This window comes from Balearica regulorum, chromosome 9, assembly GCF_011004875.1.
Source record: "Balearica regulorum gibbericeps isolate bBalReg1 chromosome 9, bBalReg1.pri, whole genome shotgun sequence".
Taxonomy (NCBI): domain Eukaryota; kingdom Metazoa; phylum Chordata; class Aves; order Gruiformes; family Gruidae; genus Balearica; species Balearica regulorum.
In genome coordinates this window covers 7,165,089-7,191,707 of record NC_046192.1, presented here as the reverse complement: position 1 = coordinate 7,191,707, position 26,619 = coordinate 7,165,089, and the positions used below count along the sequence as shown (strand labels likewise).

The window sequence follows — 26,619 nt, the reverse complement described above, 5'->3', positions numbered from 1 at the left end:
GCCAAGGCAAGGGTAAGGATGTAGGAGAGACTTGCCCACTACAGCTGGAATGCTGATGTAAAAAAAAAAACAAAACCATCCCAAACAAACCAAAACAACAACAACAACAAAACCAAAAAACCAAAACCCCAAATGGTTTGATGCAAACGGGACATTTATCATATGAGACTGCACATGTGTTTTGTTTTCATGTTAGATTCAGGAGAACAGCACTGAACTTAAACTGTTCTTATATTTCACTTGAACAGGTGAAAGTAGAAATAAAAACTAACCTAACTTTTCATAATCAATGCTATAAACAAGGCTATAAAAGTCAGAAAAGAGTTACTCTGGAATTGAAATATTAATAACAGGAAATATTAATCTCAAAGAAAAGAATTGCCTTTCTGTGCCCGAGAAGCCCTCATGACATAGCTCTGAGAAAGACAAGAAGGAGGTGCAAGCATGATACTTGCTACGTAACATCAGGACGAGTACCACTGTATCTGGTGGAAAGAGCAGGGCTCAAAGAGACTTGTTTCATAAACTGGAAGACTCTCAGATTCCTTGAGAAACAGCAGAACAATTCCCAGTTCCCAGACCAGAACTGAAAATTGTCATTTACGAAAGGATAAATCCTTCATAGCAGTAGCAGTGTTTACTATTAGGGCTATCAGAATAAATTACAATTCTTTTTGGTTTTGATTTTTTGCTTTGCCCTCTAGATACACTCTCCCTGCTCCCCACCAGTTCTTAAGCTGCCCCACAGTCACGATGACTTACTTTTTGCTGTGAGCAAATCAGAATTGGTGTGGTAAGAAAAAGGAATGTTATTTCTTCTGGTTCATTTAGTTGTCTGAGGCGAGATTGTTTTTCAAATAATTTGACTTTGATAAATGGATACTGGATACTCAGAACTATAAAATGGTTTAGTAAAGACAGAAAAAAAAAAGTCTTGTCCTTTTTGAAGGAAGAGGTTAGAGCTTGCGTTCTTATTCTGCCAGTGCTTTGATGAAAAGGGGAGGAAATATTCTGAGCAAACCGGAGCTAGAAACTCCTATCCTCTTAACAAGGACTCCCCTGAATGGCTTATGACACCAAAATCACTGCATATTTTTACTGAAATAAATCACAGATGGTTGTAAAGCAGTTTTCCAATCCTTGAAAACATAAAGGTTTAGACTATTACCGGCCAAAATGTATTTTCCTAAGCAGACCCAGTTAAAAGTTTCACTGGAACTATTTACAGTCAAATTATTCACTTGATAGATTAACTTTATTTTTTTAGATATATAAATTTTAAAAATTAACATTTTTAATTGAATACATTGGTTTTATATATTGAATAATTACAATTTGATTGACTGAAACGGTGTTGAATCTTATTAACAAAGTTACTTTCCATAGCACTAATCTAAAATAGTTTGAGGTGATCAAAACAAACTTATCAAAAAATAAGCCTTGCCAAAAGCAGTACCTTGAAATCTTGTTTCATATAAGCATTAAAAGTTCACCTTTTTGCCTGACACATGATAGTTTATCAGGATCTTTAGCACACTATCTTAGCTAAATCTTGGCATGTTCATGAGATGGAAAATTTGTTTCTACTTTTGATGAGCTCCAATTCTCACACTATTAAAATAACAATAACGTAATTGCAGTAAATATTGACAGCAGCAATAGGTAAAATTTCAGTAGTTTAAATCAGGAAAAAAGGAAGAAGACTCTTACCTTGAATGGTTATTCATTAAGCCATCAAATTATTCACAGCAAAGCTAAAAAGATCTGAAAACAATTGCAACTTTCTATTTGTTTAACAGCTTAAATACTAAATACAGTCTGTGGTCTAAATTTATTGTGAGCCTATATGGGAAGTTTTACCCTAATTCTTTCTCTTAACAAATTTAGATAAAGAGACAAAGATGCAAATGAAACAAGATTAATTCTTATTGTATTCTGCTGCCTTGGAGGTAGATGAAACCCACAGATGCAGCAGCGTGGCAAAAGTGGCATAGCTTTTGCTTGTTCCTCAGATGAAGTTATGACTCCACAGTTCTCAGAACTTGGCACCTGCATTATGATTAACATGAGATTCAAGTGAGGGCTGAGGGGAGTAGATTCCCACCAATACTGAGACTTTAAGGGGAAAAAAAATCCCTCAAGATTGCTATTAGAGGGTGATACAACCAGTATATGAAATAAAGAAGTTAAGAGGCAGAGGTAATACAAATAATGCACAAAAATATTTATGTAGACCTATGCAGAAAAACCTAGAAATACACATGAAATAACAGATTAAAATAGAATTTCTTTAGCACAGCTACTGCGACATGCTGATTTTTCAGAAGGCAATGCTCAATGATTATTCACAATCTCTATGGCATTTGCTCATGTCTAGAAAGAACTGAATTTATTCCATTCACAAATTACATCTGCATTTGTTAACTCTGGAACTTTGATTTAAAAATATTTCACCAACACTACATAGGGAAAAAACTCAAACAGATCAAACTAAAAGAAAATTCATATAAATCAAATTGGTATTTGTCAGCTATCTGTCCCACTAAACTACTAAACCAAAGTTCTGAAGAGTTTGATATGTTTTTCACTATGTATTTTTAGCTAAAAAAGGAGTAACATTCCCTCAAAATATTAACACCTTACAGTAAGATCAAATGTATTCTATTATATATTTAACATCAATGAAGAATTCCAATACACCTACAGATCATCCTACAGAGACAGAAGCCTATGCATGCAAATACCAGTAGGACTAGAATCAGTCTATACTTTGACAAATACATGGGATTAGTGTCCTGCTGATTAGCTAGCTATCATAATAGTTATCTTAGTGATCAATATTCAAAACATCAAATCAGGATTAGTGTGGCTTTATTCTGCATGTTGTCATCACAGTAAAGATTGGATCTTTACCCCAAGGTGTTCATAATCTAACAGCTGGATTTGCTTCTAATATTATTTACACTGAACCAGCTCTGCCAGGCATAAGATGTCCAAATTCCACAGATAACATATTGTAAATGAGCAGAGATCAAACTGGCAGACAAGATAATACCAGAAAAGTGAGTCAGCATTAAAGAGTGGGGAAGAAACACAATCTGTGTTAAAGCAGTTTTCCTAATTATACAGTTTGCTTCACTTCATACTTTATCTTAAGTGAAAACAAGACAATACATAAACAGAAAATCAACATGGAAGGGTAATGGAGGCAACTTTACAAAAGCAGATGAGCAGAAAGAGGACTGCTTCAGGTGTAAGGCAGAGAATAGAAAAAAACCCCAACAGTCGCATAAAGATGAGACAAAAGAATGAGTGGGACTATTAAGAGTAGAAAAAAGGAAAAACTAATATTTAAGCAAAGGCCCATTCAAATATGGTTCTGGGGTTGTGACTTTTGGTTTTATTTTACTTTCACTTTTACATCTGGTCTGTAACAGGATGAATTGATTAAATTAGTGGAACTGCTGGTGTTATATAGCCAATGGGAAGAGCGCAGGCTCTGGCCTTGACTTGTAAAAGAAATTTGAGCTAGAGACTGGAAGAAGATAGCTGGAGATCTTTACAGTAATATTTACATTGTTTGCTTGAAGTTGGAGAACAAGGAAAACAAAAGAAGTGAAGACAAAAGATAAAGATGCTAATCTTTCACATTGAATACACAAACTGTATTCAACATTTCTTTAGATGTTGGAAATGCAAAGCCTGTTAATGTCCCATCCGTTTTTATCCTTGGACTTGATTCATTATTAACTCTGGATTTACTTCTGATTTTATGCCGTGAACTTTTTAGGAATTTATTTATTATACAATCACTGAGACAAATAAGATTCTTTTTGGTCTGAATTCATAATTCCTCTGTCTACTATTTGCTGTTATATTACCTTGCCAACAAGCACCAACTGTCAGCTGCATGGCTATGTGTGAAGGGTGGATAGGCCAATCATTGGTCACAAGGTAAGGTTCATATGTTGTTCCATCCATGTATAAGGTAACAACAGGAAACTCAACATTGACAACGTAGTAATGCCATTCTTTATCACAAATCTGAAAGACAAAATGCAAGAGAAAAATATTAATTAGCACTCATTGTCAAGTGACTAATTTTTACATCTTATACATTTTTTTAAATTATATTGTTTCCAAATTACACTCATAGAAAAAAATAACATTGCAATTTATATATCACTAAAATTAATGAAAGTGTAAACCAAGGCTGATAAATACTTGTGGTATACATGCAGAATATATTTGACAGAGGTATCTGAAAACACACTCTTTGAAAACAAGGCATGGATAAACTAGAAAAGTCAGACAATTTGGTATTTGGTCTGTATTTTCACATTTGTAATACATAATATTAGGTTCTTAATGTCTATATTGACTTTTGAGAATACAAACCTATGTAAGAGGTGCATACTTGGGATGCATCAGCATAGTTACTGGGCATCCCTATTAGCTTCAGGTTAAGAAAATATACAGCACTTAGTCACTAGATCAATGAGTTATTATCAAGGATTTGATTCAATCGTCATTATTAACTTATTGCGTTAGTACTTAGAAAGTCCTATACAATGCAACAAGACCTCCACACTGCTAGAAGGACCTGTGTTGTTCTCTGCAAACAGACAGATGGACAAGTAATCTGTGTGTCTACCTGATTTGGGCAGGAAACCCAAATCTTCTCCATGCTCCATCTTTTGGCCTTGAGCATTTTGCCAGGTAGTTAGCAAAATGAAGATCTATATGGTTTCACTGATATACATTGGTTTTGAAAAGCAATGGCCACAGTTACAATATACTTTCAAGATGACAATATCAGTGTCAAATCTCATACAAATTTCGGATCTGGACAACCAGGGATTACTGCAAGATAGCGTGGTGGGTTTACCCTGGCTGGATACCAGGTGCCCACCAAAACCGCTCCGTCACTGCCCTCCTCAATGAGAAGGAGAGAAACAGGGGAGAGAAAATATAATGAAAGGCTCATGGGTCGAGATAAGAACAGGAAGATCACTTGGCAATTACGGTCATGTGCAAACCAGACTCAACATGGGGAAATTAATTTATTACCAAACAAATCAGAGTCAAGTAATGAGAAATAAAACCAAATCTTAAAACACCTTCCCCCCATCCCTCTCTTCTTCCTGAGCTTCACTTCACAAAGCAGCACAGGGGGATGGGGAATGGGGGTTGTGGTCAGTTCATCACGTCATGTCTGCTGCTCCTTCCTCCTCAGGGGGAGGACTCCTCATGCTCTTCCCCTGCTCCAGTGTGGGGTCCCTCCCACAGGACACAGTCCTCCACAAACTGCAGTTCTTCACAAACTTCTCCAGTGTGGGCCCCTTCCATAGGGTGCAGACCGTCAGGAACAGACTGCTCCAGTGTAGGTCCCCCTCGGGATCACAAGTCCTGCCAGTAAACCTTCTCCAGCATGGAGTCCTCTCTCCACAGGTCCTGCCAGGAGCCTGCTCCAGCGCAGGCTTCCCATGGGGTCACAGCTTCCTTTGGGTGCATCCACCTACTCTGGCGTGGGGTCCTTCACATGCTGCAGGTGGAATGTCTACACCCCCTCATCCTCCCTCCATGGGCTGCAGGGGAACAGCCTGCTTCACCATGGTCTTCTCCAGGGGCTGCAGGGGAATCTCTGCTCCAGCGCCTGGAACACCTCCTCCCCTTCCTTCTGCACTGACCTTGGTGTCTGCAGAGTTGTTCCTCTCACATACTCTCTCCTCTCTCTGGCTGCAATTGCTCTTGGTGGGGTTTTTTGGGGTTTTTTTTGGTTTTTTTTTTCCTCCTTCTTAAATCCATTATCCCAGAGGTGCTGCCACCATCACTGATGGGCTCAGCCTTGGCCAATGGCGGGTCCGTCTTGGAGCCGGCTGGCATTGGCTCTATTGGACTTGGGGGAAGCTTCTGGCAGCTTCTCACAGAAGCTGCCTCTGTAGCCTGCCTGGCCCCCATTATCAACACCTTGCCACACAAACCCAATACAGATGGTCAAATTCGGGTTTAGTTCAGAAATGTACAGCTAGCTGAATCAGTGCCTCTGAAGACAGAAGCCTAGTGTGTAAATATCAATGCCTGCCCAATTCTTTTTTCCTTTGTTGTATCTTTCAGATTTAAAAGTTCAAAGGAATAAATCACAGCAAATGGGTAGGATGGGTGGGCTGTTTTTAACACTAAGACAATAGTTACAATCATGCCACTTTCAATTCTGTAGAGATACTTGTTTTGATGTATTAAGAAACGGAAGTGCCTGAATGCAGATATCCTTGCTGCAAGGCAAGCAGAAAAGTGACGTTCAGACATAACGCTTTGTCCTTGGCCAGGTTAAGTGCTATCTGCTGCAATATCTGCCCTTTGAAAGCAAAAGCTAATGTTTTGTTCCAGAAGACATTTCAACAAGAAGTTAATCACTTCTATTTCAAACGGATACGTTTATTATTGTAGACATCATAGCTCCACAGCAAGAGATAAATGCAGCAAGGGGCTGCTAGAGCCTTCCTTTTGTAAGCAGTAGACAGCACAAATGTTTTCTGAAGGTTACATGAACTGAAACCAAAATTGAAAGTAAATAAATTGGAAGGCTGAAAACTTTATTGAACAAACAGCAATCACAAATAGTATTATGCAGTCCTCCCTTTCAAGGAAAAACAGCTGGCCAAGTTTCCTGACCTGGTCATTAGAATGTGATGCATCACAGCACGTGTGACAGACATTTTATATAAAACAAAATGATGTGCCTGAGTTTGAGACCTTGCATGACAAAAACTACGGAGATTAATACTTGACACTTTTCAGAGAACTGTCCCAGAGTATTTCTTTTTTGCAACCCTAAACCTCATTATTTGGGGTACCCCAAGTCCTATTAAATGAGTGAGTAATCCCTCTCATATTTAATCAAAGCAGGAGCACTTTAATGTAGCAAAGCCAAACAATTTGAACATCATACACACAAAGAGCATGATAACGTGTAGCGAGTCTGATTACTCTATCGACTGACCAATAGGACAGTCATATTTTTCAAAGAAAATGTTTTCTTTAAACAGAAGATTACATAAATTCCACAATTTAAGACTCCAGCAAGTTGACTGCTTCAAAGAAAAACGCATCCAACTGCAGATGTCCACACAAGACAAAGTACTTACTAACCTTTCTTTTTTTTTTCTGATAGGTTCTGGAACATAAGACAGTGCAAGTATAGAGAGTTGGTGAAGTCCTCAAACCATCAACTTGCAAGCTTTTCCTTAAATTTCAACACATAAACACATCAAGTTTTATTATAAAGTGTATTTAGGCACTTAAAATCTCAGCTTCATGTTTCCTGAGATTTCAAAAATGCCCAACTTTGTCAGGTGCTTGCTTAATTGTCATACGACTTCAGTACCGCTTGTGTACACAGACACATGTATATTCCACCAAAAGATCTTTAAGTATCTGTACTGGGTGTCTGTGTAAAAACAAATATTCTACAAGGAAGCAATAAAATTATTTAGAAACTCTGGAATACATTCCAGTCACTCAACAGCAGATAGTATTTCATGCCTGGCCATTTCACAGGCAACAAAATAATGAAATAAATTAATTGTGGAGGGTAATTTGTTATGCTGTCATTTCAGACACCTTCTTCACCTTCTTAACATCGGAAGCAAATTATTCCCCTACATGCATTCCACAGTGGCAATGGAATGTAATATGATTGCTGTGAAGTCAGGAAAATAAAATTATAAAATATACTAGTTTGGCAAATAAAGACATTTTAATCATCTCAAGCAAGAACTTTATTTTTAAAAATCTAATTTATAAAGCTATTCTAATGAGATAAAATTACAGATGAGTAAACTTGGCTTTCAAAGATTGCCGGATGGTTAGGTTGGTCTAATCACTCTATCATGTCAGTCTGCCTCTAAAATGTATTAATCAAATCACAGTGAATTAGCCAGCTTGAAGTCTTAGTGATGATTACAAGCCATTGCACTGGAATATACTTTTATGAAATAGATGAAAACAGACTTAATATAAATCCCTATGAACAAAGTTTCCCACTACATTAAAGCTGTTAGCATTTTCTGATGAAGAATGTCAGAGATTTTTCTGTTTTATGTTGGAAAGCTTAGGAACGGACTGAAACCAAAGTACCTTGGTCTGAGAAGCACATGGTGCTGAGAAACAGACTTTCTTGGTTTGCCAAATGTCTCTTTTTACAGGTTGGTACATAAGGGCTAGGCATGCACACATAAGAACATGGACTTTCCAGCTTACAGCTACTACTACTGCTTTCTGCTGTTTGGTAGTAGTTAAATAAGTAAAACATTTAGGTTACTCTATAATCAAGACTATAGAGGAGAAGGGATTACAATACCAAAGCAGCTAGAATGCTAATACTTACCTCTGCTTGTAAGGAGGTCAGGAGCACACTTGGGATTATAAATTGCATATTTTCATAAAGTAGCATAATAGCAAATTAGTCATGCTTAGTGTGTCACTGTTTCTGTACAAAAATGTCCTCTCCAATGGTTGTGCACATCTAGAAAAACGCAAAGCCTACAGAAGGTGAAGAAGGCACTGTTTCCACTAATACAGAGTTGCAGTGCACTATATCTTCATTAAGAGGTTGAATTATTATCATGCTTATTAATTAATAGTTAATATGATAAATAATTGTTATGCTTCTATCAACAGCAACACTTTCTGTTTGGATGTACATTTACTACATTTATAAATCTGCAAGTCCTTCAGCAAAGAAAACATTTACCTCAAATCCTTTGTAAGCTCCTGTACAGAATATGTACGGTGCTTATACAAAACCCTTAACAATGGAATAGTTTCCTTATTTACAAGCATGTCTCGATAGAGCTGAGAAAAGTCGTCATCATGAAAACTTTGTAAACATGCAGACGCAACACAGGCTCTGCATTTTTATCTCACTTCACTAAAGAAGACAACAAATCTCCCTTTGATCTTATGCTTAAAGGCGTTAGCTTTATCCACTCAGTTACAGCACCCAGATCAAACCTTCTGCCCTGCTATGAAAGGAGCCACAAGCTTTGTAAATCTGCTTCAAAGCACGGCACCCATTACCCTTGTTCAGATTACAGAACCCAGATGATATTTGAATAGGGATAGGGATAGTATTTTGAGTTTAAATAATACCATGTTTTTCTTTCCATCTCCAAAATAATCCTTTTTGAAAGAGCTTTGTAAAATTTTACAAATTTTGACATTGTTCTTTTCTGTTGGTAACACTAAATAGACATTTAAATGGTTTCAATATAATTTGATAGAAAATCTTGTATATATTTTTATATTTCAAAATATCTTTATTATACATTTTTGATATATTTTTATAGCACTGAAAGCACTGTGCTGCATACAAACAGGAAACTCAAAGGCAACAGACTTAAAGGTTCTGAAAGACAGCTTCATTACACCTTTAATAGGGACCTAAGGAATACTGCCACTGTAAGAAAGCAAACCTGGAAAAGATATTAATTTGGAAACATTTGGCAGTGGATTTCAAGTAAAAGGGAAAAAGTTACACATATTTGCAATTTTTTTTGAAGAAAAATATTGTATATTTACATATGCAAAATAAAAATAGCGTATCTTAAGAGTTTTAGGCAGTGTAGTCATTATGCACAAGACTGATGAGCTTTGTGTGAAGGCAATCCAAAGGTGAGCATGGAAAAGGCTTTCTCCTGTCCCACTCTGGGGAGTATAGCTGTTGTCTCTGATGAACGGGAACCTTAAAAATGTTGAATGAGCTTTTATCTGTTACTGAAACTCCTTTAGTACCTTAATTGTTTTCCTATTGTTAGTTCTCATCCACAGACTTCTACAATTAAAGCATGTTAGTTTAAAAAAAAAAATATACCTTAAGGCATTGCTTTTGCTGTAACTCTGCTGCTCTCTTTTGATTTCTTCTAATAAATCTTTGCCTTAAATTTCAGTAGCTGAGCTACCTGCAAAAGCTGATTAAGTGATATAGGGGAAGTTACACAGTTGACTTTTTATCTCTTTTTCTCATTCTCTATAAGCACCTTATGATGTCATTGCATTTATTTTGTTTGTTGTGTTTTGTTTTTTTTAATGATCCCATCACCACCACAAACAAAAGATATACTCCTAAAAATGTCTTAGTGTAGACTGCAAGTATGTAATTCAGTATGCAGATATTCAGTATTCAGGATGTGCTTACTTCATTGGATACCTGGGTTACCCAGCACATTTCTGTTTTCTAATATAATGAACAAAAATATATTTCTGCTGTAAATGCACAGGCTTTATAATAAAAATTTGCTTTTGTGAGAATCAACAGATATGCACTTCAAATTGGCTTTATGCTACAGTCTAATCTGCCAGCATATTCATTTTGGGGAAGAGCTACTGAAAATAAAGAAAAGCAAAGTGCAAACACAGACTAATCAAATTAATCTGGTAATATAACTTGTTATGTCTTGTAGCATTATTTATTCTACCTCAGTAATAGGCTCAGTGCATAGGACAGGTATTTGCCACGTGTTGGCTTCATGTCATCTAAGCATTGCTGAAACTGAAAGGGATGAAAGCATTCGTGGCAAAGGGTCAGTATATTCTTGACCAGTAAGTGGAGCCATGCAGATTGCAAATATATCCCCAAATATCTCCACAACCTCTTCAGAAAAGTTTAAAGCAAGCTCTAAAATATTCATATTATGTACAGAGTTTTTAAAAATAATCTCTTTAGGTTTTCCTTTCTACATATATCCTTTAGCAGCTCCCTCACATGAAACTTTTTTTTCCTGTCTGTAAAATCAATATGCTTTGCCTCTGAAGTGGCAATAAAGACAGTATGTATGCAGTAATTAAAGCAGGCTGGAAGAAAAATATACTCTATATGGGAAAAGAAGGAATCAATATACTCCCACTAGTTAAATTAAGGGGTGATACACTGAAAACTGTCATCGCAATCTACAAGTTCAGTGTTTTTTCCATAATACTGTTGCACACTTAACCTCCACATAAAACTTGTAGTTTGAACCTTCGCCTGCATAGCCCTGCTTGAATTTGATCACAAAGTCTCTCTGAGCACGTTCCTGAATTCTGACAGCTGATGGTAGGCAGTGAAAGAATAAAAAAAACCCCAGCCAGGTTGCTTTGCTCTGGACCAGTGCTTTTATGCTTACGAGACTAGAGCAATGTTAGCAGTAGTGGTTGTTACACAGCATAATTTGCACTCCTTTGTGAGGAAGCTTTTCCATAGCCACTATCTGTATTGGAACCTGGATTTCTCTAATACGTATGCTGATGTTATGTCAGCTCCATGTACGGGGAGAGAATTTGAAAAATTAAATAAACATTCTTCTATATTTGCATTTTGTTTTTTTTAAAAACTAGCTTTCAAAGACCTTAAAGCAGCATATCTTCTGATCTGTGCATTTATTTATTGCCATGCAATTCTGCAGTTGTAAAGGAATGTGTATGATCAGTCCTAGAATAAAGGAGATTGAACATTGTGCAAATTAATCCCTTCTTTCTGTAACTTCAACTAGGTATCAGAAGAACATTAACAAGAGAAGGAAGCAAAAGAGAGACGTCCCTGCTCCTTATGCAACTCTTAAGCAAGTTATTGCTTCCTTATAGGAGTTTCAGTGAGGAAAGCAAACACCACTTGTATTCCCTACCTCTGGTTGTACGTGTAAAAGGAAGAGAAACCTCTTGGATTATATTAAGGTAGGCGAGAGCCACAGGAAACTCATTCTCGAGGCTCTACTGACAGTGGAGCAAGTCCAAACTCCTAAATGAGGTACCAGTTACATGCCCGTAGACAGACAATATGAAACCCTGACAACAACAGCCCTAAAACTCTCTTCAGATGTTACTGCACTGACAACTTATTTAGGAAGCTAAGCAAAGCAGAAGACGTTTTCCATGAGAGTATATTTTGAAACAGAGGAACAGGATGTGAAGAGTTGGGATGCCCTTCTTTGCCCTTACAATCACACTAATTGAAAAAAGAATGCAGTTTAATGCTAATTGTTTTAAAATTATACTTTGTATAGCTTATAAAACAAATATTTCAACATAAATTATTCAGTACAACATATCAAATATAAAACTAATGGATTTTCTCATGTACCTCACTCAAGTAAATGCTATATGCAAATACGTACATACCCAGTCACAGTTCTTCCAAACTGCTGTTTTCAACTGTTTACTCACTGTCTAGTCCATGTTTTTTCTTCTGTTTAATGTTTATACAATTTAGACATTTACTTAAAACCCCCAAATTTTCACAGACTGTTTAGGAAACAGCCCTAAGATTTGTTTGGTATTCTTAAGAAAACATAGGTAGAATATGTTATAGAATATAGGTAGAATACCGTGAGTTCTGATACTCATTATGCAGTTTGGTTTATTTAACATGTCAAACAGTAATGTGGATGTCCATCAAATCATTCAGAAAATTTGGCGAGGGAAGTACCATCTTTTAACCATTTTTTTTCCTTGAGAAATATCCCAAGAATACCAATTAGTCCAAAACTAATTCCTGAAAATACGTTTACATAGCATGCTTGCCAAGTATACTTCTTTATAGCTACTGATGTTCCCATAGGAAACGCCTTGTTGCATTTCATCAGAAATACCTATTTACTTTGTTGTGACAAATAAAAGCAATCCTTTCTCTCTCTCCTCAGCCCTTTCCCCTCCAGGTTCATTTAAATGAACATAGAAGGAAGAGCAAGCACCTAGAAGAGGTGAGTCTGTGTTTAGCACCAGAGTTACAGATGTAAGACATGTTTTGATCTTTAATTTTCCTAAGATAAAAAAACTGAATCTCACAGAGTTCTGTGGTGTATTTTATTTTGAGGTTGACTGACACAGCAAATGTCTTTCATCTCAAAGAAGAGGGTGAACAAAGACACTGCAGTCACCCTGTGGCAACTGGAGCAGATGTTTTATTACTGTGAGTTAGTTTCAATCTGATTTGTGTATTATTAGTTTCAAAGAGCTAAGTATATAGATCGGACTCAGTTTTCCAAGATTTATTATCTGTTTTTGTCTAAACTACCTGCCCCATATGCTAGAGAGATGATGTTAATTGTAGCATTGACCTCTTTGCTAGATAGATTCTCTCAGTCTCCCTTGTGCTGTTGGCATTCTGCCAGGCAGAGTAGATCGCTGTCTTTCATCACAGTATTCTGTGCCCTCTTTTGTAATCACAATATCCACTCTATTACTCCATCATTTAATGAAGCCAACTTTATTCCAACCATGTGTGACATTTGAGTCATCTGCAAACCAGCCTTTGGAGTATAAAAACTGAAAGGAGTTAAAAAAACCTTCTATTCGTGAACTGAAAAAAAGAAGGGGGAGGGGGGGAAATCAGAGATGTGTCTCAGCTTCTCATTTTGCAGCCCCTTGATAAGATCTTGCATGATATTAGTGCTGGCCCTCTTCCATCAGAAACCATTCTATTTTGAAATATATCTGGCGATTCAGCGGGCTAGATTCTTCTCCTGTCTTACTTTTAGAAGCAACTAGACTACTCTGTACCGTACCAAAAAGACTTTTACATTACTGTAAGATTGAGAGATGAGTGGGTGGGGAAGGATGTGTTAAAAACAATTCAATGCTTCCATACTTTCTAGCTTTTAGTTGTACATATATATACATGAATAATATATATAAATATGCATACGCTTACATATACGCACAGACTTTGTTTTTTCTTGTTACAATCTAGAGTGAAATAAATTTGAAAACAGTTTTGCAGAATAGTTATGGATTTGCAATGTTTTAAAATAAAAAGGGAAACTTGTTTTCAAAATGTCAACATGCTATAATCACTAAAATAAGTAAACCCCAAACAGCTCACATCAACGTGAATATTTTCTTACACCAGTTTGCAGTATTCTACCAGTTGTAAGTCTCTTATCACAGCCTGTATAAGAACAAATCAATTTAAAAACTGCTAAAAAAATTAAAAAAAGATAAATTTTCAGAGTATCCAAACATATATAAAAAGTTTTCAGAAAACAAATATTTAATAGCTGAGTTGGACTGAAATTGAAACTAAACTACAGAAGTGAAACGTACCTAACAGAAAACTGTTAACCATACTATTAAATAAAACTATTATTGATATTCCTTCAGATACCTAGTAGCAAAGTCTTGGCAGGTAATGTAAAATAATTTGTATAAACTCTTATAATGATCCCATAAAGAAATAGTTATTGGATGAGGAAGTAACATGTTGAGTATTCTTCATCAGTAAGGAAATTTTTCCTGATCATTGACGTCTGTCTCTGCCTCTGTCCCTCAAGTAAATAAGCCTAGTGAACATTATTTGAACACGGTGTTCTGAACTGGGCCACCCCTCTTTCCAGGCTTTCTAAGCTGAGGGGTGGTCTTTAAATGAGGGTATATAACGGGCGCAGTGGAAATGGCACCCCATTTCAGAAGCAATATTCCCCTCTTATCAGGCTGCCCAATGAAGGAGGCAGCAGTGATTGCAGCAGAAGTTAGCAAACCAGGAGGTCAGCAGACCACTTAAATAAACAGTTAGCAACTTTCTCGACTGTTATCTAAATACTACTACTACTGATACCATTTTGGCCGCTCTTTGCTCTTATATTACTCATTACCTTTAACAGAAAGATTTACTGAACAGTAACTCGTATCAGTGGTGTTATTTTACTTTTTTTCCTTCCCTTTTTTTTCTGTTAATTAACACCACTTGGTCATGAACTAACAAAAGGCAGAAAAATACCCTGATGTAAGGTCAAACAGCACTTTGTAGTCCAACTGTTTGTCAGAATTAGTGATCTCAAAGGAGTATTAAATAGCTGTTTTGTTTTCAGCCCTCCTAAGGAAGAAGAGTCTACTAGGTACCAGAAAACATTCATTGTACAAAAAAAAAGCCCAAATTCATCAGAATTTCTTCTTAGGATTTTACAAAATATTCCTTTAACAGTGGCTAAAAAATTCAAAATCTTCATTAGGCCAAATACAACTTTTCCATAAATTCATTCATTTCCATGTACATTCTACACAGAAGTTGTTACCGAAACAAAATAAAACATAACATATTAGAAAATTAAAACAAAAGAACCCACAGTAAATACTCAGGATTCATGCTGCACATCAGTATCACAACAAGCTGTGAGTTTAAATTCAAAATTGTAGCATTATTATGTATACTTTCTTTTCCTTCAAACTAGTTTTCCAAGTGTTATACCGCATACATGAGGCTTATACAGCACCCAGTTGAAATTTTATGCCTGACATTCCTGATATCACCTAACTCCTGTAAATCTCAAAAGAACTACTCAAAATTTGTCAACAGTTCATGAGCTCACTGAATCTCTTACAATCCTGTGTCCTTACTAAACCAAAACATTTTTCTTTAAGAATACTCAGATTAGTATTTTTGAATTGCACATTCATTCACCAACAGAGTAGCACAAAATTAAACAGTGAGTAAATGAGATATATAGCAGTGTTTATCAGAAGTAGATGAACTCTGTATTGCTCACACCTAAAGCAGGCAATTTCTGCTTAGCTTTTCACACTCAACTAACCATAACCAATTATGACCTATTACGTGCTTTCTGATCTCTTTGAGTAATGATATTTTTGACCCATACACTTTATAGCTCCTTCTCTTTTGTCTTTATGGATTATAAAAATAAATATACAGGCCACAAGCCACCTGGGGCTAGAGAAAGGGACAATGATTTCATTTACCTAATTTAGGTGTTAAAGTTGGATGCGCATTTTAAGTGTCTCCTCTTCATGAAACAGGTAGCTAATTCCCCTGTAGAGTCAATAGAAAAACGTATATTATTTTGAAGACTTTCAAAGAGACCTCCAGTCTCCTCAGGTTTCATCAACAGAAAATCTTCAAAAGCTCATTTAGGGATAACACTAGGCAGTTAAAATGGAGACCCAAATTTAGTGTCTTGAGCTAGGCTGAAATGACCCCAACCTGATCTCACCTCCTGAAAACAAGAACATAGTATGATCAAAAAAAATGCATTTATCATCTGATTACATTCATTATACAATAACAAAAGTTCAATTTCAGAATTAATGTAGCTGTATACAGCAATAAACCATTATAAAATTTTCAATTCCATTTCAGCAAAATGCAAAAAATAAAGTCCTGCATTATCTAACTATACCATGTGCAATCCTATACAGTAACAACAAGCTTTCTCAGCTTCTAACTCTAATATAATGCTTATTGCAATTTTTCAAACTAAACGTGTCTTAGATGCGAAAAGATAGCTTAAGTGTGGCACTCCCTTATTTGTAGCATTACTACTGGAAAAAAATCACATAATGCTTTTGGATCTATTCATCATGAGATAGGAACTCTATACATACTGCACCAACCTAAATATATGTTAATAGTATGAGACTACATAACATTTCCTCTGCAATTTCTGCTCAAACATACACCAAAGCAGATAAGGAATTCTGGCAAATATCTTACAGAAACAAATATTTTATATACTTCAGGAGAAAATACATTAATGCATGCCACTAAACTTAGGAGAATAGGACCAATTTGAAATATTACATACTATAAAGTTTATTACTAAGGCTCATAAATCTGTATCTTAAAAAATAGTATAAAACAAATACTCAGCAAATTTTAAATCTCATTCACATTATTTGCTTTTAGCTAATTTGCGGTGCTAAGTCAGTAATAATAATAAAAAAAAAACCAATAAACATATACAGGAACCACCAAACTCATTGATACCCTATACGTCCATGCTTTACCACCTTCTTCACATCAGTGAGTAATATAAGCTGCAGTCTAAGACTAATTTTAAGAAGTGTTTAAATAATGCTAAAACAAGAATGAGGAATGCTAACCTCATGTTGTTTTCAAATAAGCTATCAGCTTCTCTTTTACCCCTTTTTAATTATTTGGAAAAATTGTAAGTATACTTGAAAAATCAGTCTTGGCACAAGAAGAATTCACTCTTTTTAAAACAATATTTGGCCAGTGGAAAGTCCTCTTATTACCAAAGCCAGATGATGTTCTAGAAAAGCAATCTATGTGGGTTTTTTAAAAACAAAGACTAGCATTTAATCAGTTTGTGTACATGAAATATTTATGGATGAAAATAATTATAATACTCCAGTTCTGTTAATGTGGGAACTTGAAATATGTTCTTTGTCAATTTTATTCAAAAGATCATCCAACCCATTCATACCCTTGTAGCAGACAAATTAAAAGCAGTGTGCTATTGGACACTTCTTCCCAAATGTTTCCCACTTTAAAGGAGACAGTTATGCTGATGGTCTTTGTAAGGTGCCCTGAGATCTAGCAGTTAATATGATGGTTACTGCTATTTATTTGCAGACCATACCAACATTGCACAAATGAGTTACCTGCACATATAAAAGAATAAATAAAACTATTAAGGATAACGCAAAGAACTTCGCTTCAGAAATGCAGTATGGCCACTGTCAGCATAGATTTGCCCTTTGAAATCTGCTGCTGCAGAGAGTAGGAAAAGAAAGGGAAGGAAGGCATTATACCTCCCACCATGAAATACTGCAGCTTGTCAGCCTCACTAAGGTATTTCCTTGGTCCTATCAGGGTGGGAAACAGCTTCTTTCTAAAGGGAGAGAATCATCAATAGTTGGAGATGAATGCACTTTCTACCTAATAATGAAACAGGGTAACATTATTTTAAAACAAGTTGAATCAACCCTTACCTAATTGAATCTGAGGAATAAGAAGAACAACCAAAAGCTTAGCCAGAATAAATATTACAAGCTTAATTTTCTGCTTCCAACTTTAAAGGGCTTATATGATTTTATTTATTTATATGCTAGATATTGATCTACGCTATGATTTGTCAGTATAAACTTTTTGTTAAACATCACTTTAAATTACAGAAACTCCTATAAACCTTATATATCCAAATGTCTATATATGTGATCAGAGATTAAAAAATGCAAAGTCTTAGGGAGATAATATCTTTGAGAATTATCCACAAACTGAACACATTATTACCACTTAACAAGTAAGAACAACATTAAGGAAAAAAAAACAAACCACCACACCAGATCCTTTGACCTCCTACCTAACTGAAATATACCAAATACTTAATTGGTTTCATAGTCTGAGACCTGAAATCTGACTGAAATTATTTTACTAAAGTTTTCAATTACATTTTTGATTTTTGATTATTAATCTTTTACAAAGCATGAAACAGTTTTATTTCCCAAAGGTACACATTATGACCATAAATACATCAATGAGAAGTGATCAAATCAATTAGGGATAACATTTTCATGTACGTTGAGGCTCAAATTGTATTAGTCTTACATTCTTGCATTATCAATGTCCTTTCTAAAATTGATGTATAACCAAAATTGAAAAGAGATGTGGGCTTTTAAGCAAACTATCTTCAAAGATAGTTGAAATGAGCTTTTGGTCTGCAGGTTTATTCCCATCTCAAGACAGCATATGTAGAATTCTACTTTATTTCTCTCATGAGACCTCATCATTCATCTTTGAATCTTATCTGGAATTTAAACCACTTTCTCTGATCTCTGGGATCTGCCTTCAGCTCAGATGATATGTGCAGGGATTCTGCCTGTTAGATATTTCTATTAAGAGATTTGCAATGAACACATTTTTTACTTTTCAGAGGGTTCAGTAATACGTATGGTCTGCAAATGGAGTTCTGGTCATAAACTAAATGAAACACACATTTAACTAGCCTCCTGAAACATGTATTATTTGCCAGAAAACCAAGGAAATACTTTTCAGTACGCTAACATATTTAATTAAAAAAAAAAAAAAAAGCTATGAATGTTAATACAAAACAAGCCCTCCTATCCTTTGCAATTACCTTTCAAATATTAATATACTGGTTTTTTTCAGTTTGCTTTCTAAAAACCTGGCTGAAACACTAATACTCAAATGTTCAAGTCAGGCATCTTGACTACGTCCTGCTCCAAGGACTGAGATTTCAGGCAGCTGAGAAGTCTGGCCATACTCCTGAAGGGTATTCAGTAACAGCGTTTTTTCTCTCTGGGCATAAGGAGGTCGCTCGAAGAAAAAGGAGGTTGTCACTGTTCAAACTAGGATGATATATCCTTCCCTTGCTGTTGATGTCTGAACAAACATAATGCTTGTTTCAGTCAGTTATTTAGACATGTTACGAAGGTGCAGAGAATGTGATTAATGCAAACTAGACTCCAGAGACAAAGCAAACAGGCTAGTTGTGGCTTGTTTACTTTTGAGGAGAACACTTGGGCTCAGCTCTGAAAACCAAATTCTGAAGAGATCTCCTCTCTCCTCCTCCACCTCTCACACATTCCCATCCACACGCATCACTCACTCAGACCAAAGCACTAGACCCCCCCATCTATTAAAATCCCACTGGAAGTGCCATGTGCTATTTTTCATTTATGACATAAATATCCAGTCTTGATACCTCAGTTCTCACCTACCACCTGGAAAATACCACGATTGCTGAGATGGGTAGTCTACACACAGAAGACAGCCCACCAGAATACTCCCCTGGGCTAATGACCTCTCTGTTGCTGAAAATGGTACTGCTGGCTCTTTGAAGGCTTTCCATCACCTGGCAAATCCCTCTTCAAAGGCTCGCTATCTCTGAAGGAAGTGTTGACACTGCTTGAAAACTTCAAGGGTTGCTTTGAATCTACCCAATAAAGGAAGGTAGAACTGACACAGCCATTGAACATCCTTTCACAATTTCCACATTTTGGGAAAGGTGATTTACTTGAAAGATATTTGCTGTGTTGAAAGTGCACTGTGCAAATCAGAGACAAAAGAATTCCTGCTCTTACACAACTCTCACATTACATTGAGAGGATATCTCCAGAGAATCACTTAGCGTTATTCATATGGGAGCCCACTACTATAATCATTTTGAATATTGCTGTAGTCTGAGATGGAGGTAGCTATAACTGCAGAAAGACACGTAAGAAATAGATGCTCCTTCTCCATACAGATTAGTGTTGTATTTACTTCAGCTCCAGCATGTAATTAGGACATAATGCAGAGAAAAGCAAATGCTATTTTGTTTTTATTGCAGATAAAAGGTGGCAATGAGTCATATTTGGCTAGCGTAATAATTTCTGTAAAGTGAAGAATGGTTGTATATCCATGCTTCTGTATTTATACTGAAAGATAAGTCAGGAAATTGCACAACCCAAATATTATGCATAGTCTCTTACTAAAATGGTAACTGCTGGGCCTTTAATTACACAGCTGGCATTTTGCAGACAGGCTGATTATATGTTATATACCATACAGAGGTAATTAGGTATCAGCTATATTTGTGACTTTGCCAGAGAATGTTGTTATTTAGTCAGTGTATAGCTTGCTTCCAGTACTAATCACAATCATGTTCTTAGTGCTTTCAAGGGAGGAAACAAGTCAGCATTGAGGGCCTGCATCCAGAATAGTTCTGGGTTGATGTTAGGACATAAAACAAATAGACAGTGGGAAGAAATTTTCAATATCAGTGGTGCACAAACTCTAAAAGTTTTATGGATATCATTAAAGTAATTATCCAAAAGTTCAAACCTTTATTCACAGTTGAGCTGGTTGAAATTTTCCCTGTGAAGCGCTGCTTTGCTGGTTGGAAAATGGCTGCTGGACTACAGACATCTTCCTAAGATAAAAGTACTATTGCTAGAAATGGGACAACTGGTTCTACAGATAAAAAAAAAAAAAGAAAAGAAAAAAGAAAAAAGAAAAAAAGAAAAAAGAAAGAACAATGAGGATTACACCTTTTTATGCTTGCCAAAATGTGGTAAAGATGCTTCAGGTGTTTTCAAAATGGTGTATCACCTTTTTAAAGAAAAAAAGAGGAAAACAAAATCTGAATATTGAGGACAAAAAGTCCAACACGATCCCATGAGGTATATTATAATAGACTCAAACCAATTCACGTGGAACAAGAGCAGATATTCCCGCTTAACATCCCTAGAACCTTTGGCAGGGTCAGAAGGTAATTTGTGATGAAAACTTTGTCCCTCACAGCAGAATGCTGAAAGTAAAATATCCCTCAAAATGAAACTACCCACCGATACTTCTTTTTGATTTCTTGAATGCCAAAAATAAATAAAGGCTTATTTATCTGCAGTTTTGTTCCATCTCATTTTGCTGCGATTCTGCTGATGGCAACTTCACAATGAAGAGAAGGCATGGCAGATACTAAGTGATTCAGTTTTCCTCAGGTATCTCAGCACTACGGCTTGCTTTCCCCAAAATGATATCATGTGATTCTTCAGTAAAAAAAAAAATATTCTTTGGAAACAAAGCACAGACATTTGTATGGCAGCATCAACCTCTCTTCACTTTCTATACTCATTTCCTCCTTCTTCCCAGCTATGGTCATCCTTTTCCTCCCTTGTCTCTGCATCTTCTAGTAGTTCTTTTATGTTTTCATAGCAAGAACTGAAGCTCTAGCTGTATTTCACTCTTGTACAATTCAGAGATCTTCATATCAAACATATCTTGTTGCTTCACTGCTACTTGTCTCCCTTCTAACACTCTCAGTCAGACTCAGGAGCCAGCTCTATGCTTTTTTGAAAGTTACTACTCCTCATAGAGAGGATGAGATTGAATTTGCCTTGCCTCTTTTGTTAAGTACTCTTCAATTCATGATCCACAACACCATTTCAGTGTTTGCTGCTGTATTCCATTCAGGGACTGGAAATCACTTGCGCCCTATTCAAAGATAGTTTGCTGAACCCAAAAATTAATTTGTGAAACAGATTAAGCATGCGTATCTATGAAGTGATCATGCACCAGTAAGCATTCTCCAGATTATATATTAAACAGTAATTATGACCATACAGAGGGAAGCCACATAAATAGTAAAAGTAACCATAGCCAATAATTTTCCTGCATACCATAAAGCGAACATACATCTTATGCACCAAAACACCCCAAAGAATTCTGATTTAGCCTATCCGTTGCTATCAAGACCATAAATCCCATAAGTCATTATAAACATAGATAACTCCAAAAGATAAGTGAAAATACACAAGGTCCAATTCCAGTCTTAGATACAGAACTTTTGTCATTCCCTATATATGACAGCTATTAAAATTAGGAATTTTGCATGCATGAGACACATTTTCAGCTGTGTGACCTTTTATCTTCCTTCTAAACAATGAAACTGAGATCAGAATTGGGTTTATGTGCGTACAGCATGACATATAAGTAGATTACACTCAGCAACTGAAGAATATTTGAAATATTAATGAATGATACCCATGTGTCATTACACTACTATCTCAGAATTTACTTTATTTGCCCAAGGCTACTGATTGCTCTACTTGGTTCGTTATTAATAGCCCCTGTAGCACCACCAAGCCTCAGCTACTTTATACCGTTGCACAGGAAACATGTGGACTCATGTTCTTTCTGAAACCTAACTTCTAGACTGTGAACAAAAATTATGTCAGATGGCTGAGGTTTTTGGTAAATTTTTACAGAAAACTTTATGGAAATTAAGTTCACATAAAAATGTCTCCCTCTCCTTTTTACTCAAATAAATAGCAGACTTACAGATATTAATGGGTGGCATAAAATAAGACTTTGCTTTAAAAAAAAATATTCTCAGGTTTGCCTTTTATGAAGAAAATAATTTTAAATCCCAAGAATATATGCAGAATACTTGTTTTGATATGTAACCCTGTACCTCTTGTCTATCTGTACCTGGAGGTGTATAAAGGAGATCTGTATCTCCTTTGGAGATTTTTTTCCTCTCTAATATTTACTCTTACTCTTGAAATATGACCAAGCATCTTCTGAATCATAAGCTTTAAGTATTATTTTTTTTCATTTAACACCTTTTATCCTCTCACATTTTAACTCTACAGGAAAAGATTCTGACGCTCCTCAAAGGGCTAGTGTATCAAGTGTTTCCTGATGATGACTAAACATGTCTGAAGGGTGTGAAAACAGGATGCCCTCAGTCTGAGAAATCACATTTGCACTATATCTGTCACACCAAAATCACAGCTGAAAGCACAGCTAATTTATTATCAGAGAAAAGGCAATTCTCTGAGGCAGCCAACTATCAAAGTGAATCTATGAGAGCACCCGTGTGGGGCTGTGTTCTCTCTCAAGCGCGCAGCAAGCGTACACCCACCCATCCCTTGGTGCGCAGGAATCGCTAATTTATATGTAGCATTCTTGTTGCAGATTAGGTTAAGAGTAGAGCATCACTGGCCATACAAATTACTAATGTACCTTAAAATTAGAGCATGACATATTGAAAAAATTACAGAAGAGAAACATTTGCATTTTTTCTGGGTACTAAAAAAAGACTTGTTTGTATTCTGATTTTCAAATTATGGGCATGAGGTTAAGACATCGTTAATGCATGAAGTCATGCAGGTTTCATACTCTGTTACTCTAGACATAATCTTCATTCCCAATGCATACAAATACATACACAGACTGTAGATAATCCAATGTAGTAAAGCTTTCATTTAGTTTTCTGAGCTGATAATTAAAATAACCAGCTGTACTGAAAATTGGAAATTGTAACACTAAAATTAAAACTTTTTGAATTTTAGATGACTTATTCAAAATAAAACTGTGAAAAACACTTTGGTGCTTTCAGCACAGATACAGACACTCTGCAACTGTGCAGCATGCATCTACCCTATCAAACTGTTTCAGTTTAAAATAAATAATTATTGTAAGATGCCCTCAAACTATAAGTGCCTGAACATTTTTGCTGTTAGCAGAGGTATCATGAAATTGTAAATTGATAGACAGCATTTTTGAAGGCATGAAATTCAAGGAAGATGTTTTTCATAGAAGTCGTATCAATAGCACTCAGAGATACACACACTTTTTCATACCAAAGCTTAAAAACAGTACTTCCACAACCTGGAAGTCAGGCAGTTCTAGCAGAACCTGATATATTTAGTGAGCAAATTTAAGGAAATTTTGAATTATTGATCTTTTCTTTAAAATTTTCAAGCAAATGTTACTTCATATAGAGCCAACAAAACTTAGGAATTAAAGCAGGAATAAACTACTGTCGTCAACATCATTTTAAAGTATAAAGGGCTTTTTGGCGGATGACTGTGAGATAGCTTAGTCCATGTATATACCACGAACTGATTCAGTGGCTTGAAGGATTGCAGCAGGCTTCCAAATGCTGAAAGGATGGCTGGTCACCTAAGTGTCAAGGTTATGAGGAAAGAGGTACCTACTTCAACCTGTGGAACCTTAAATTTTTTCAACATTTCTGACAAAAAAAGTTCAAGAGCATATAAGAAATCAGAGGAATACTTGATTTCCTGAGCCTTTATGAAAAGCTGTGTGGTGAACAATTAAACAGGCTTTATTCTGTTCCTGAAAACTGCCAAGGCAAGCAATTAAAGGCTTTGCAGAAAACTCTGTTGTAAGACTCTACCAGCCTAAATGTGCTTCCGTAAGCCCAAGCCATAGCTATGTGTAACACAAAACTGAAAGGTGGGTGAGAAAGGTGTGGTTGTGTTTTAATTAGCTGGTGATTAATGTAGGTGCAGATTTATTTCTGGGCTGACTTTTGGTGCCTAAACTCCTGAACAAAACAAACTGCTTAACATGTATCAAAATGGCAATTGAAACTTGAAATTAGAATGGCGCTTATATGTAAGCATGTGGATAGTCCAAGGAAAACCACTGTAACTGCTTAATTACTTAAAGATAAGCTCAGGGCTGTGTATTTCCAAATCAAAACACAATTAGTCCACTTGAACTAGAAAGTGACAGAAAAGGAAGGGAAGAACAGTACTGCAAGGAATCTGAGTGTGACATTCAGAAAGGTCTCTTACAGCGGTTATCTGAAGGAAACTGGACATTTCCAGTTACTTCTGCATACAAAGTAGTATGGGCTTCTATTGCATACACACTAGAGTTAAATATTCAGAACGCAGAAAATGAAGACTGAATTTGAAATCAGGGTCTCTGTGCTGGCCATGAAGCATTACAGCAAACCCTGACTCGGGAGGGCATCCAAATCCAATGATGTCAGCAGAGATGCCTCAGTGAGAGAGAGCTTAAGGCCACTTACGCCAAGAATAAAAAATGCCATGCAGGCTGTGTATCCAATTACAACAGCAGCACTAAATTGCTCTGAACAAATTTGAGTCCACAGGTTAATTGGAGTAAACAAATTGAAAGGGAAAAGGCTGAATTTGTAATAAAACAATCATTGTAAGATTGCAAAATAACTTAGCAAGACCATGAACTCTGACTAACTGCTTGAAAAAATGCAGGAAAATTCTTCAGTGTCTTGAATATCATTAATTGTCCATTTGGAAGAATACTGGCTCAGGGCTTGGAAGATCTGTGCACTATCAGCCTGCAGCTTTTCATCTAGTTTTGAGCAGGTGTGAGTAAATTAGGAATAGGAACTTACCTGGCTGCTGTGAGGATACTTTATAACTTGGAAGGTATGCTATAATAGCATAGTAGAACTTTGTGCAACAGGTATGTCATAGCGATATTTCTTTTTTGGACATTTACTTGCTGATGTAGGATTTTTATGACTTATGTAAATACTTTAAAAAAGTAAAACTAATGAAAATATTACAACTATCAATAATAATACTAAAGCATGCTAGTAATTTTCCTGAAATTATGATTCAATAATGGTGCAGTTTTTAACATTAAAGTTGTGCTTAGAAATGTTCAGTTTCATTGGAAAACAATTTCTGCTAATGGAAAAGTCAAGTGAGGATCCTGCATGTGCCTGCCTGGGAAGCTTCTGTAGGGTTCATTTCCTGCTTACAAAGAATATGCGACTCTAAAGTAAAAAAATGCTTTTAAGACATAAAATTATTCATAAGGATTTCCATTTTCTAGTTGGCACTAATAATACTACTAAACCATAAACGGATTCACAATAATTTCTAACATAATCAGGACTGAGATGCTGGTTAACGTTAAGTTCTGAAGTAATCCTGGCTCTGTCATGCTCTGGTAAAGCTCACGGATCCAAGCACATTTTGAAGACTTAATTTCTAATTGGTGGCATTGAATTAAAAAACTGCACAATTATCCTGGCTTCATTGAAAAGCTGCTGACATTCCCCTTACTCTTTACAGAGCCTATATTTGGTAAGAAAGAAAAGGTTTAGACTCTCAGCCAGTGCAGTAGCAGTTGCACTAAGAAAAACGGGGCAGATTTACACCAGCGGAGGCACTGGCTTATAAGCTTTGCAGATGCTTAGTGCACCCTTGAAGAATTTTTTACTTTCTGCAGCAAATAAACCCACTACTATCATAATAGTTCAACATGCCCAATAGATACCAGTGAATACAAAAAGTGTTTTTACATCTGTCTTAAGACAGTCAATATCTTAAAAAAGTAGAGCTCTTTGTGAAAAGTGAAATTGATCTTTCTTCAAAATGATGGAAATCATAAATATTTGGTTTACCCACCAAAGTCATTCCCAATACATTCCAAGAGTTCTGCAAATAAGAAAATTGGTTTTGATGATCTAGGGAGGTGGTATAGTGAGAACTGACAGATCCATACTAAAACTAAATGTCTCCTACAGTCTCAGGTGTGGAGTTGTTAATATGGTCACTTCCACATGACAAATTACT

General features: G+C 36.0%; 1 protein-coding gene across 3 annotated transcripts in view; it reads right to left on the bottom strand.

Moving 5' to 3' along the window:
• Window positions 1–26,619, bottom strand: part of CLSTN2 (calsyntenin 2) — a 386,924-nt gene that overhangs the window by 25,469 nt on the left and 334,836 nt on the right. For all 3 annotated transcript variants that reach the window (XM_075760965.1, XM_075760964.1, XM_075760966.1), the window contains exon 9: window positions 3,882–4,044. In XM_075760965.1, the coding sequence (XP_075617080.1) occupies window positions 3,882–4,044 (163 nt within the window). The remainder of the gene's footprint in view (window positions 1–3,881; window positions 4,045–26,619) is intronic.